This window comes from Larus michahellis, chromosome 9, assembly GCF_964199755.1.
Source record: "Larus michahellis chromosome 9, bLarMic1.1, whole genome shotgun sequence".
NCBI classification, from domain to species: domain Eukaryota; kingdom Metazoa; phylum Chordata; class Aves; order Charadriiformes; family Laridae; genus Larus; species Larus michahellis.
In genome coordinates, this window is record NC_133904.1 from 17576581 (window position 1) to 17589460 (window position 12880).

Here is a 12880-nt window from a genome sequence, read left to right on the forward strand (position 1 = left end):
GGTATTTGCAGGAGTGAAGAGAGATCGGATGCTCTGCTTGCACGTGCCTTTACAGACATGTATGCACTGATGCTTCTGCTTGTCGTGTCACCTGCTGCTTCTCCACCTTGGTTTTATAGACTGAAAAAAATGCTTCAGCAAAACCATCTGCTCTCCTGTTACTGCCACGGTACCTGGCTTCTATTCCCAGCAAACCAGTAATAGCCCTGCTTACCCATTGCGCATCTACAATAGCTATTCCCATTAACACCCTGACTAGCAACATCAGGGATGCTTTCAAGAGTGCAGCCGGAGTCATGATTATAGCTTGTTAATGTTAAGAACAACTCTTCAAAATCCCCCGTGTCTTTATTAATTTTCTGGAGCACTTATCTGCACATGGATTTTACAACACTATGCAAGAAAAGATCACTTCCCATTACACATTTGGTACAATTAATGAAACGTTACAGTGACTGCTATTTGGATGAGTCAGAAATATATATACATTAGAAAGAAATCTACAGAAACCAAGGGTGATGATGATAATACTAACAACTTTGCACCTTCAGCACACTGCAAAAGTCAACTAATTAAAGAATTTTTCAACTGCTGTAAAATTTACTTTCCTGTCCCACCAGATGGCACTGGAACACAGAGAAACGGAGGTGGAGATAAGAAAAAGGAATTTGTAGTCAACTTTTTCTACGCTTGATTTTTTTTAAGATTTTCCTATTCTGAGCTTACTGCAGCTGACAGGAGAATGCCATGTTGAGTTTTGTATATTTGTGGTTTCCAGGTACTGTATTCTGTCATCAGGGAATATGAGTAACTCCCAGTAATCCAAGGATTTAATTGCACCTTACAACATAACTCCCTAAAAATATTACTAATCAATCCTATACCATTAGTCTGGAAATGCAACACACAACAGGTTAGGCAGTAGTCTTAGACAATAGGTACATGCTAAACTCATTATGAATGCACTGTAAAGCTTCTTGCAATCTACCGATCAGATACACAGTGTTTTCTTTGATGCTAAAAGGTGGTTTTCTTATTTCATTTGTGCTGCAGTACACAAAAGCACCGATCTGTTTGACTGGAAAATCATTTTAGAAAATCCACGACCTAATTAGCCTAGCCAGTCACAAGTTGTTCCTTCATAGTATAAAACATCTTTTCAAATCTTATCAGTATACCAAGAGGTTTGTACTAGTATGGTAGTACAGACATCATCAAGAATGTTTTTGTATCGTTCCATTATTAAAGTTTATCACCAGTCCTTATTGACTTCTCTTTTGATCTTCAGTGCCATCGCTTTCTCTGTAGTTAGCCCTTTGCTTTCGCCTCCATTCTACATTCTCAAAACGAGCAAATCTAGATGTCATATTCTATTCAATTACTGCTAGTAACAGTCAGTTCTCACATCTTAATTTCATCTATATCTCCAAATTTTTATGAATGTTTATGAAAGTCTTCAGCATTATGTACAACTTAGAGATAATGTAATTAAGTTGCTTGAAGAGGTCACACCAGCAAAGCAGTGGCAGAGCTGAGGTAACTAGGTCTGAGAACAATCCCAGTCTAGCACTCTAACCTTTAGACAATGCCATTTCTCCTTCACAGCCTTAATTGCTTTCAAATAATGAAAATGATTGCTTAGCTCAAAAACCTGCAACCTGTGAGTTATGACTGTCTGAACCAAAGAACTCATTTCTTTTTTAATTGGTATGACAGAAATTGTATTTAAAGCTGTTCCCATGTATAAGATGGTTAGAAATGGTTAGCGCTGCTCTTACAATACCTGTATCTCAACTGCCAAGTTAGAAACAGACAACAAATTCTATTTTACTAGCTTGGCATTTTTCCCATGTTTTAGGTTGAAGTCCCCTGGTCTTCCACTTCAGACAGAAATACCTATTTCGCTACAAAACCAAACCTGGGTGTACAGTAGCAGTAAAGCAAGGTTATTATCTTCCTTTGGCACAAGAGGTAAGGGCATGGCACGCCAGCACTGTTCACAGGGCGGAGCGGGATACAGCAGGGATGTACAGAGCTCTTTTGCAACCACTGCTTCTGCAATCCTGTTTTGAGAATGGCTCCAACTTCTTTCATTTTATGGTATTTCTGAGGCAAGTGAAAATTAGAACCTAAATTCTGAAGTGCTCTCTCTTTTTTTTAGACAGCATTTTAACAAAAACATAGTTTAGGGCTAATATGGTATTGGATCACAAAGTATCTTAGGGCATAAAATGACTGAAATTATGCTTTCTGTTGTACAGATGTTCTGAGAAAGCAGTGCGAGCAAGTTCTTCCTAGCTCTTTACTTAAGAATTGCTAAATTCTTCTAGCCATGAAGAAAAATTACTATAGAGAACTAAACTTTCTTAGCTCTATTGCACTTACGTAGAAATTGTAATTCATAATCTTTGCTAGGGATGAACTGAAAAATAAACAGCTGAATGTGTCCTTAAGAATCAAGGGATCAAGTAGCATGTTTGAGAGTGCCAATACCAACTACAGGTAAGTAAGCCATAGGAGAATAAGAATTGGGTAGAGGGCAACCTTGTGCCAAGCCCACCACGTTGGCAGATGTTCTCAGCAACTTGGCTTCAGCTGAAAGAGGTCCAGAACAGATCGACCTCATTTCCAAGTGTCTGGAGGCTTATGTGGGTCACTATGTGCCAACCCGCTGGACTAAAGGATCCAATCCAGGAAGAATCGTCAATTTGACATCCTATAAAATAAGTTTGGCTGTGAATGGCCACTGACTTCCAGACAACTCCAAATAATTCAGTACTAAAGCATTTGGGGAAGCATTGTTGAAAGAACACAAATGATTCTGTAACACATGAGACAAAGAGTGGGTATTCTGGGACTGAGGAGCAGACGTGAATTTGCGACATGAATTTGTGGAGAGAGAAAAGAGATATGAATATGGACAAACAACTGGCTAATGTTTCCACAGGTTACCCGTAGCTTCACTCAGAAAAGATTATTGACAGCAAAAATTCATCCAAGAAATTAGATGTCATTTCAGAGATTCTTTAGATGACATACGTTGTTTAAATAAATTTAATTTCATTTACTTACATCCTCTGATTCAAAGACATGGCATATCATTTTGTACTGTTTCTTTCCTTCCTGGGCGCCAGGTGTTGTTTCAATACAGTCTTGAGAAGCTGATCTTGGCATGCGGCGGCGCGCCATTAAAACCACTATGTTACCGATATCAGCAATATATGAAATTGTGCGCAGCGCATGATCCATCATTGTTTCCTACATAAAGCAAAGAGAAAGAAAGTAATTCTTCACGCCTGCTGTTATTGTACAAAGGCAGCATCTTCCCTCTCCTTGATGGCCTAGTGCTTGAGAATGACAAAAGCTCCAGATGTGCTTTCTACGGGCCCAGGTCTGACACCCCCTGCGCAGTCAATGGCCCGAATGCCAGCGGAAGGCACAGGGGCTGTTCAAGAAATTGGCTTCCATGGAAGTGTTGCCTGAGCAATTACAACATGGTTGCTACTGTAAAGCAATAATGAAGATCCATACTAATGTTTTATAAACATTTTCATGCTGTTGGAAAATGGTGCTTCCCTTCTGTATTGGTTTTGCTGAATGAAGTAGATGCATTTCACAATGACAGAGCAAGTTTTAGGGAACTCATATATATTTTTATATATATATATATATATATATATGCAAAATGTTATAATTTCACGATTTTTTTTAATCGTATCCTATAATAGCAATAATATCTAAGGTAACATTTTCTCATATACAGCAAAGCAATACTTTCTTTGTAAGGAGCTATGAAGGCAGTATTTAACCTTCTCCGTAGGCAGAATTTTTAATACTTTTTTCTGCCTACCTACATATCATCAGTTTGGAGGGAACTGGTCTAGCATCTGGGCTCACAGGCAAAATCCTCTTCCAGTCAGTGTCACTAGCTGCCAATTTGGTTGTGCTGGGAGAACTCAACTGGGAAGAGCCATTGCCTGTGAAAATGATTTTAAGTTGAAATCTGTCCAAGCTTCATCCTAATGAACATTTCTTATGCAAGAACACATGAAGAGTACTAAATATAAAAAGTTTTGAAACTTCCTGCCTCTATCTCAAATCCCTAAGCTCTGCATCCTCTTAATTACTTTAGCCTTTTAAACTCTTATTTTACTTTCTGATATTACCAGGGAAATCCCAATCTACTACTTCCAAATATTTTTCTCACAGGAATATATCATTATTCAGTGGCTTTGATTGAGTTGCCTTGGACAAATAAAAACTGAGTGTATGTTTGTTGTCTGAGAAGGATATGTTGCTGCTAAACTTGTTTTATTTCAGATATTACTATTTTATCTTTTGTTTCCATCTCCAGTTCATGCTTCTATCAATTGTTTCTTTTTTACATGAGCAATGAGGTCCCAGCAGGAAGACCCTTAAAGGACCATTATAACAGTTTTTATGCATGCTAAGTATGAACTTGTAAAAAGTTCTATTATTGCTGAACTCAGCATTAAGTATGAATAAATTAATGTGTCTCAACAGCTAGAAGTCTCATTTTCATTAAAAGGTTTCTATATGAAAAAATGTTATTTTAATAAAAGAATGTATGTGACATTGCTACAGTGATAATTTCAAAGGATTTTGATATATTTAGGACTGCAAAGACAAACAGAATTATATACTTGTTTACAATTATTTGTACCTTTGTACAGGTTTTACTTAAGATAACATATAAGCAACCAGATTTCTCCTTTAGTTTTTTTTTTTAATAAAAAATAAATAAAAAGCTACAAGTTAGGTTCCCAGAAAGGCGTGTTGCTATGGAAGATGTTCCATAACGCTAAGAACCTTTTAGGTTTAAAATGAGCATTTTAGGAATGCTCATGCAATCAAGTAATCCGGTTGACTGTACTTCCTTTAAGTGCCCTGAAAAAATCACTTCTACTGAGGTCTGTGTATAATTACAGAGGAAAAGAAATTCCTAGGGAAAAAAGGTAATATAACTTATGTTAGTAATGCTTATCTGGCAGATATTTTCACAAAATATTGGAAAAAGCCTCTAACTATAAGGATGCATAGAAGCCATAAAACAATATGTTAAGGCACTGATGATTTACATTTTTTCCTGGAGACATTCAAGGGCTGTATGACTGTATGTTGCTCTTCACTATGTGACTGTGCTGTCCCTCCTCACCCCCTGCTGCCACACATCGCCAGCTGGCTTGAGGTGCTCCCTCTGTACTGGGCGTCTCCGTTTCAAACAAAGCCAGACTCTGCCCTCATGCGAGTAAAACGCCCGTGTCCTGTCACAGCTGTCACGCGACGTGTGCACCTCTTGTGTGACAAAGAGGAGACTGCAGGAGGCTCATGAGAGGTAATTTCAATAGCAGGCTGCCGGGGTAATTAATGCAGCTCTCAGACATGGCTGGTGTGCGGTACTGAATCCAAGCTGTTGCTATTGGTTGAACAGCCTTTTTTTTTAAGGCAAAAGAGTCTAAATCCTATTTTTATGGGATGTTTCAATCTGGAGCTTTATAGGTTTCTTAAACTGCTTACTTTAAAGCCTAATGCTAAGTACCTATTTAAGACAAAGTTTTCTATTAAAACAAAGACGAAGAAAGTGCATCCAAACCATGCTTTGTTAGCTTTGTTTTCTATCATTTCTTTACGTATTCTGCCATTGTAGAGATGAGCTGTTCTTTAACAAACAGAAAGGGCCCATCTGAAAAGTCCTTCTTGCTGAGGTCAGTTTGGTCAGTTGGTCAGTTTGGAGGGTTTTCCAGACTTTTATTTATTCCTCAAACTGGAAACAACCAGAAGTATAATAGTTTTAATGACCAAACTAGCTGAGGATGTCCCCTTCCCCACTCGAACAGCTAAAAACATCCAGCAAATTCTGCTTGAATTGGAATAAAAAAAATACTTATTATTGCATCAATTTGTTTTGCTTTACTTTGTGATATCTATTAGGTTTAAGTCTGTAAATTGCTTTCTGGTGTCTAAAATATCTTTGGTTCTTGGCCAAGTCTGAGGTTGTCTCTGCTGCTTTTGGCATCTGCTTGGATATATATATGTGTGGAGATTTCTAAAGTGAAAAAAGAAAACATGACTACAGGTTTGTTGTTTGTTTTGTTGTTGTTTTTCAGCTAAGAAGGCCTTTTAGGTTTTTTGGTGTTTTTTTTTTTGTTTTTAATTATTTGCTAGTGGCTCTTGATATGTGTCAGAATATCCCACTGAGCAGCATGAGGTCAGTTTTCATCTAACTCAATCATATTAGACGACTGAGATACCCTCCTTGCTGTGTCTGTCGTGGCAGGATTTCCCTTGATACCTATCTTCCAAAAAAACCTGTAATGTGGTACAAGATAATACATGATTTTCATCATTTATATAAGCAGCAGAATCCTTTATATAAGCAGCTAGGTATTAGTTTACCATTAGTTGAACAAATCTCTAAGGCCTAAGAGAGAAAGACTGTTCGAGTCAACAAGAGTAATTGTTTTAAGAATTACAGTGCAATTTGACAGAGAGAGAAAAATATAAATAATCATTATTTCTTAGAACCACCTGTCTTACTGAAGAGAATCACTACTCATAAAATCATTGTAATGATTCTTCTCAGGCTTGAAATAAAATGTTTATGTTTTTCCTGAAATATGAAAAGTGATGATGGCTAAGAGATGGTTTGGGGGGTGCCTCTAGGAGTTGCAGGGGCTCAGTAGGATTTATAGCACTTGTCTCAGTATGGAAAAGTGTTTTGTAATGGACATCTCTCAGCAGGACGTTGGGAGCCCTGCAGAGATAACTGCTTTTCAGCAGTCTGCACTAAGTGTTCTGTAAGGGTGTAATCATACATGCAGTGTGCACAAGAGTGAATGGACTGGGAAAATGAATGCATTTAATCTCACCTGCCAAGAAAGTCTTTCTGTCCTTCTCATCACACAGCACTTACTTTTCCCCTCATAGGGGTGAAAGCAGTCATTCCCCCACTCCCTACCCCCTTTTTTCTGTCTACTGCAATTACAATTAGGAATAAGGCAAATAATATATAGTGACTGTAAACATGTCTTTGCTTTTGACTTATTTGTGACTTGACTTTTTCCCTTCTCACTCCATATTCCATCCCACTCTGTTTTCCATTACCATTATCTCATTTTCACCGTCTCCTCCTTTGTTACTTTCCCATTAATCACATAATTTCTGCCCATCTGCTTCTCTGTTCTTTCCCTCATCCCTTTTCTAGTCCCATCCATTCCATTATTGTTATCCTTATATTTGTTCTTAGAAATTCAGCCTCTCTCTTGGCCTTTTTCAAAACCCTTGTTCTGTCTTCTCCTGTCCCTTTCTCAGAACCTCCCTTTCTTTCTAAAGATCTCTTCTAGAATCCCACTCATTTTCCCTCTTGAAACCCAAAGAACACCTGGAGGAGGAAAACATAAGCATTTTTCCAAGCTTTCAAGTGATGTAGTCCTGTGGGAGTGTGAATTAGACAGCCTAACGAGTCAGACGATTTTATGGGACCAATCATCTACCAGAGGCTCTGCACATACGCATTCGTGACCCTCTGTCTCTTTCTCTGTTAGGTTTCCCAGTTGCTTCACTCCCAGCTTCTCTTCGCTGAATAAGGAAGATGATGGGAGAGGCTGCTGTGATATTTTTGCTGGTTTGGTGCACCGACTGCAAGCCCGGAGAGCTGCGTCAGTCAGGGAAGACTCTCTCTCACACGACGCAGGCGTGTAGCCAAACCAAAGATCGCTTCTACTACATACACTAAGCAGGTGGCCAGCTTGGGCTGGATCTGTTCAGTAACTAAATGCATAAGCAACTAAAAAGCGGCAGGGGTGTCCCTTCCTAGTGTCGCTGAGGGCACAGACTCACCAGAGCTGGCTCCCTTCCAATGCGGCAATGCACCTTACTGGTACTACTCAGCATTTTGAACCCTGCTGCGTGTCATTTTTTAACTGAGAGGTTCACATTTTAAATCATCTGCTACCTCATGTGAGCTATACAACACCACAGATGGATTAAAACACGGATGGCACACTGCAGAAATAGGTTTTATATAATTGATAAAGCCATGAAAGAACAGATTGTCTCTGCCAGCTGCCACACCAGCTGAAATAGACCTATAGTAATTACACCAGTTAGGAAACTTCACTAGCACTGAAAAATATTACCAAGCCAAAAATTCAAAAGCATGCCAAGAGCAATGCTAAACAGTCATGGGAATAAGTCTCTTACAGCTCTCTGAAAGACTCACTGTAAAAAAAAAAAAAAAAAAAAAAGAAAGCAAAAAACACAGGGCAAATGCCAGAGAGCTTGTTAATTCCAATATTGCTATTTTCATCTAGTTGAACAGCTCATACTACATACCATTCTTCACGGTGCGCTGCATTTTATATCATTAGAAATCTCAGGGGAATCAGGAGAATAAGATAACAGTTACTTTGACAAAGTGTTTATGGTCTGCCTCGAAGGACTTTCCTTTTTTATTTTTAAAAGAGTTCAGCTGAACTCTTTAAAAGAGTTCAGCTGAAATGCTGAACTATTTAAAGAAGGGAGCAACTTCCACTAAGACTAATCCTTACTCAACAAAGAGGATTTTTCTATTTACTGCCATACATTCAAACTATAAGCCATAGCTGTTCATTTATCAATAATTGTCTGTAGTCATAACAAATAGTGGTACTGGCTATCATGGATGAAATGCAGTATCAGGACGATTTATGGATGGCAGATTGCAAATACTGCTGCCCATGTCAGATGGGATATTCTGCTCCTCATTTGGCTCCATCTAAAGAGTTCTAGTGGCATGTTAAGGACATCTGTTTATGTTAAAAGAAAAACAATTCATTTACTGGAGTTACTATCATTACCTTCCCATTAAAAGATAGTAACAGTCTCTTACATTTCAGGAAGAAGTAGGTGTCTCATGGTTTGCATTGTTAGAAAAACAAATTATATGCTAATTGAAAACAAAACAAAATCCAAAACTTAGAGCACTGCATTTGTCTTTATTGAACTATCTCCTATAGTTTCAGCTCATTTCCTTAGTTTCTGAACTCTGTTCTTATACACCAAGATACAAGTTCAATAATCATTTTCTCTTTCCATCTTTCCATTTGCTTATGAAAATATTGAACAGCACTACACCAAAGAAACATGCTTGGGAGTCTCCCTCTGCTATTTATCTCTCTATATTGCTCTCTATGTGGCAATATAGCAGAAATAAGTACCCTCTCAGAAATTTTTTAGCCTGCTTGTATCTCTTGTATCTAGATCATATAATCCAGAAAATATTAGGAAAGATAAAAGCCTTATTTAAGTCAGTAAGTGATGTGTGCTGTTTCTGTGCCATGGACAAATATACTCCTTGTCACTAAAGAAAACGATTGATTTGACATGATTTACTTTTGACAAATCTGTGCTGACTGTCGCTCATCTCCACTCACAAACTGCCTACAAAGGGTTTGTTTGTTTTGGTATCTTTCTGACAGTTAAATGTACCTATAATCCTTGGTCTGTTCTGCTACTAAAAAACCCCAACTAAATATTAGCTTTGTAAGTTCTGGAAGAGTATCACTGAAAGGATAGCATAAGGTCGCTCCAAACATTTTCCCAATATTACAAGATGAATTTTCTAGTTTGGCTGTATCTAGCTTAACTAAGCACTTTATAAATGGTTTGTTCCTTAACATAACTTGAGGTCTTACCATTTTTTAACTGCTGTTAGCTGCATATGGTGGAGTTTTTTAGTGAAAACTAAAGCAAAAAATGTCACTAAAATTTCCCTTTCAAAGCCTCTCATAAGACTGAAAATTTGAAGACTTTCTGTAAGTATGCTCAAAGGTCTAAGAGATCTTGCGAGATTATTGTACTAAATATTGGAAATGTATTTAATTGTAAATTCCTTTAAAAAATCCTTCTTATGAAGACCGCCTCTTATTGAATATATGTATGTATTCCTAGAAGATAAGGCTGATCATTGCTGTGGTCTCCAGATGCTTGTTTAGTATGAATAATTAATAATTTACCTTAGGCAAAGAGGATGGTAGCTCAGATGTGATTTATGGAAAAACTGGAGGTTAAATGTTAAAAATGGTAAGATATAAATAGCTTAGTCAAAGCATAAAATGACTTCCCTGTTAGATCGTAAATTTGGGTACTGAAACTGTTACAGAGAAACAGGGTACATGCATTCGGAAAGACTTTTGATTCCTTTCCTAAATCAAATTATAGATCTCAGTAACATGCAGACATTTTCCAACACATCAAATAAACAAAACTAGTGTGAGTATAACTATACTGGTAAATGGCAAGTATTACAACAATAGTAGATCTAACACTGCTCTTTCGGAATATTCTCGCAACAGTGAATTTATCCCATTTTGGTAAAGCTTCCCACTAATAGTATAAGAGCACAGTCTAACTCGACATTATTCTTCAAGAGTTTTAATCATAACTTACCTGTGTGTCTGCATTTAGAACTTTGATTCTCTGTGTGGAGATGAACAAATCCACTTCAGTCAAGGCCTGGGAATCTCCCTCTGAAGTCTAAAAGACAGATGCTTTGTTACAAGGGGAATTTTAATTTCATCTTTAGAATGACAAATTCACTGATCAATTCAGGCATAATGTGATGTGAGGCAATCGCACTGTTAAACCACTACAAAGATGACTATTCAAAGGTATTTCTAAAAACATGCAAAGAAAGCATTTATTGCATAAAAAGAGTGAAGCATACTCTGATTTTGTGGGTAAGAGTGAATTTTCGGAGCCCGTGGGGCTGACAGCTCAAGTACTAAAATTCTCTATTGATAGCCAGAACAGAAGAAAGAGTATGGCTGCCTCTTCCCCGCTGTCTCATCGATGCACTTTGGTACCTGAGGCACCGGAACTGAGAAAGTGAGTTACTCCCCATCAGCTGCTCAGCCCTTGCCATCTCCAGCGAGCTCACCACAAAACGTGCAAGCCAGCGCTCAGTGCTGTGGTGGCTTTGAGGGGATTTTTAGATTTTTAGTTCAGGGTTTTTTCTAGAAAACAGAGAACTGAGCGATGAATTAATATTTCTCTCATATCACAGAAAGCCATCAGCTGACACCTAGGCCTCAACATCTGTTTCTTAGGGAAAGAGTTCCATGTCCCATCAGACAACACGGTCCCAGAGCAAGCAGGATTACAGCGTAATGCTACACCACTTCCTGAACGTGTGTCCTGGCTTTGCCTACATGAAAAAACAGTAAAGAAAGTGGCAAAGCAGCTGGTACCTCTCATGGAAGCATCATCCAAGATCTTACTTAATACTCCAGTATTAAGTTCCAGCAGGAACTCATTTATTCCTCCAGGCTACTTGTCCACAGTGCACTATTGCAACTGGTATTTAGCAGCACCCGTGCCAGCAGCCTGAGAATAAAATGGCCACAGACTGTATCACCCTGTGCCAAAGGCAGGCACCAGTCTCCAGGTCAGAGACTGCTTCTTTCATGAAACAGTGCAAGAAAGAATGATGTATTTGCTGCTCTTTTCTGTAGTTATTAAAGCTTAGCTATGCATATAATTCATTCAGATTAATTTTATTTGAATTAAGTCTCATCCAGCAAAATAAAAATCAAGCACGTACTTTGGCAGAGATTACTTGCATTGCTTTCATCTAGGACCATCACAAACAGCAAGATTAATTTTAGTGCTATTTCCATCCACTGTATTTAGTTAACTGAGTTATAGTTTTTAAGTGAGTCTTCTGTATGAATTGTTCCAGCTACTACCTGGTAAATTTATTTTATTTGTTTTTAAATATTGACAATAATTTAATAAAGGCACAGGAAAAGATCTTACTGCTTTGGTTAGTAAAATAAAAATAACTGTTACATTAAAAAAAATCTCCCAGGTAACATTGGCTGTATATGTGGACTAAACAAACCACAGGTATTCAACAGAAGAAGGGCAGCAGACAGGCACTTCACCAAATGAACAACGAAAAAAATGAGTTCATTTTATTCCATCCAGGGTTCTACTTACTTAACAAAGAAGAAACCAAAATGACAACTTTATGAGGAGCCATAATGAAAGACACAACACTCCATGGAGAACAAGGACAACAAAAATGTAAGTAAACATTAGCATTCAAGAAAAACAGTTTACACACCGCTTTTTTCTTGATTTTAGCCGCCTTTTGCATCCTCTGAGGAGTAGCATAAAAAAAGAATGCAGACAGATGTACACACAAAGAAAGAGAAAAGACAATGTGGTAGTCAGGGAAACCTTTGACTATGAATCCAGACTGTTAAAAATTAAAAACTTGGGGGCAGTGGGAGAAGGATGTGCAAGAGAGAAAGATTTGTTTATATCTTATGCAGTTCTCCAGCATAATTCGATATAATGGCATTATGCATGTTGTCAATTGATTACAAAAAAAATGGTACCAAAGAGTGTTGTCTGTTAACAGCTGCTCATAACATTTATCCTGCTAAATATACAGCAGTCTAAAAGGACAGTACATGCACTATTTTAAAATCAAGGTTTTCTATCCATATTAATCATACGTCTACATGCAATTGTTGAACAAAATGTAACTGAAGCTCTTTTCCATGACTATCTAAAGTAGTCAAGTATCCCTAACAGATTAGGATCACTTTAATACGCAAAACAGTCTTTAGGGAGCTAACTGCAATCAACAATTACTTATTGCTTGCGACATCACAATATGCTAAATGAATTCAAAGGTTTGGAAAGTTTAAAGAACTGGACATTTCTTGCCTTTAACTTGTTTCTAAATGCCAAATCAATCATCAGTCATGACAGTCTCTTGTTAAGCAAATTATTTTCCCAAACTGGTTTCCTTCAAAACCATGCAATTTTTACCAATTAAATATTTTATGCACTAAGCACATAATTTTTC

At 37.7% G+C, this 12880-nt stretch overlaps 1 protein-coding gene across 26 annotated transcripts in view; it reads right to left on the reverse strand.

The window, feature by feature from the left end:
- Positions 1-12880, reverse strand: part of APBA2 (amyloid beta precursor protein binding family A member 2) — a 109177-nt gene that overhangs the window by 12918 nt on the left and 83379 nt on the right. For 16 of the 26 annotated variants that reach the window (XR_012588988.1, XR_012588986.1, XR_012588985.1 and 13 more), the window contains 3 exons: positions 12128-12163; positions 10450-10536; positions 3073-3258 (listed from right to left, as the gene is read on the reverse strand). Coding sequence is in view for 19 of the 26 variants with exons in the window: in XM_074600429.1 (XP_074456530.1) it covers positions 3073-3258; positions 10450-10536; positions 12128-12163 (309 nt within the window). In the remaining 7 variants the exon portion in view is untranslated. The remainder of the gene's footprint in view (positions 1-3072; positions 3259-10449; positions 10537-12127; positions 12164-12880) is intronic. The other 10 variants (XR_012588990.1, XR_012588991.1, XM_074600444.1 and 7 more) reach the window with 1 other exon arrangement.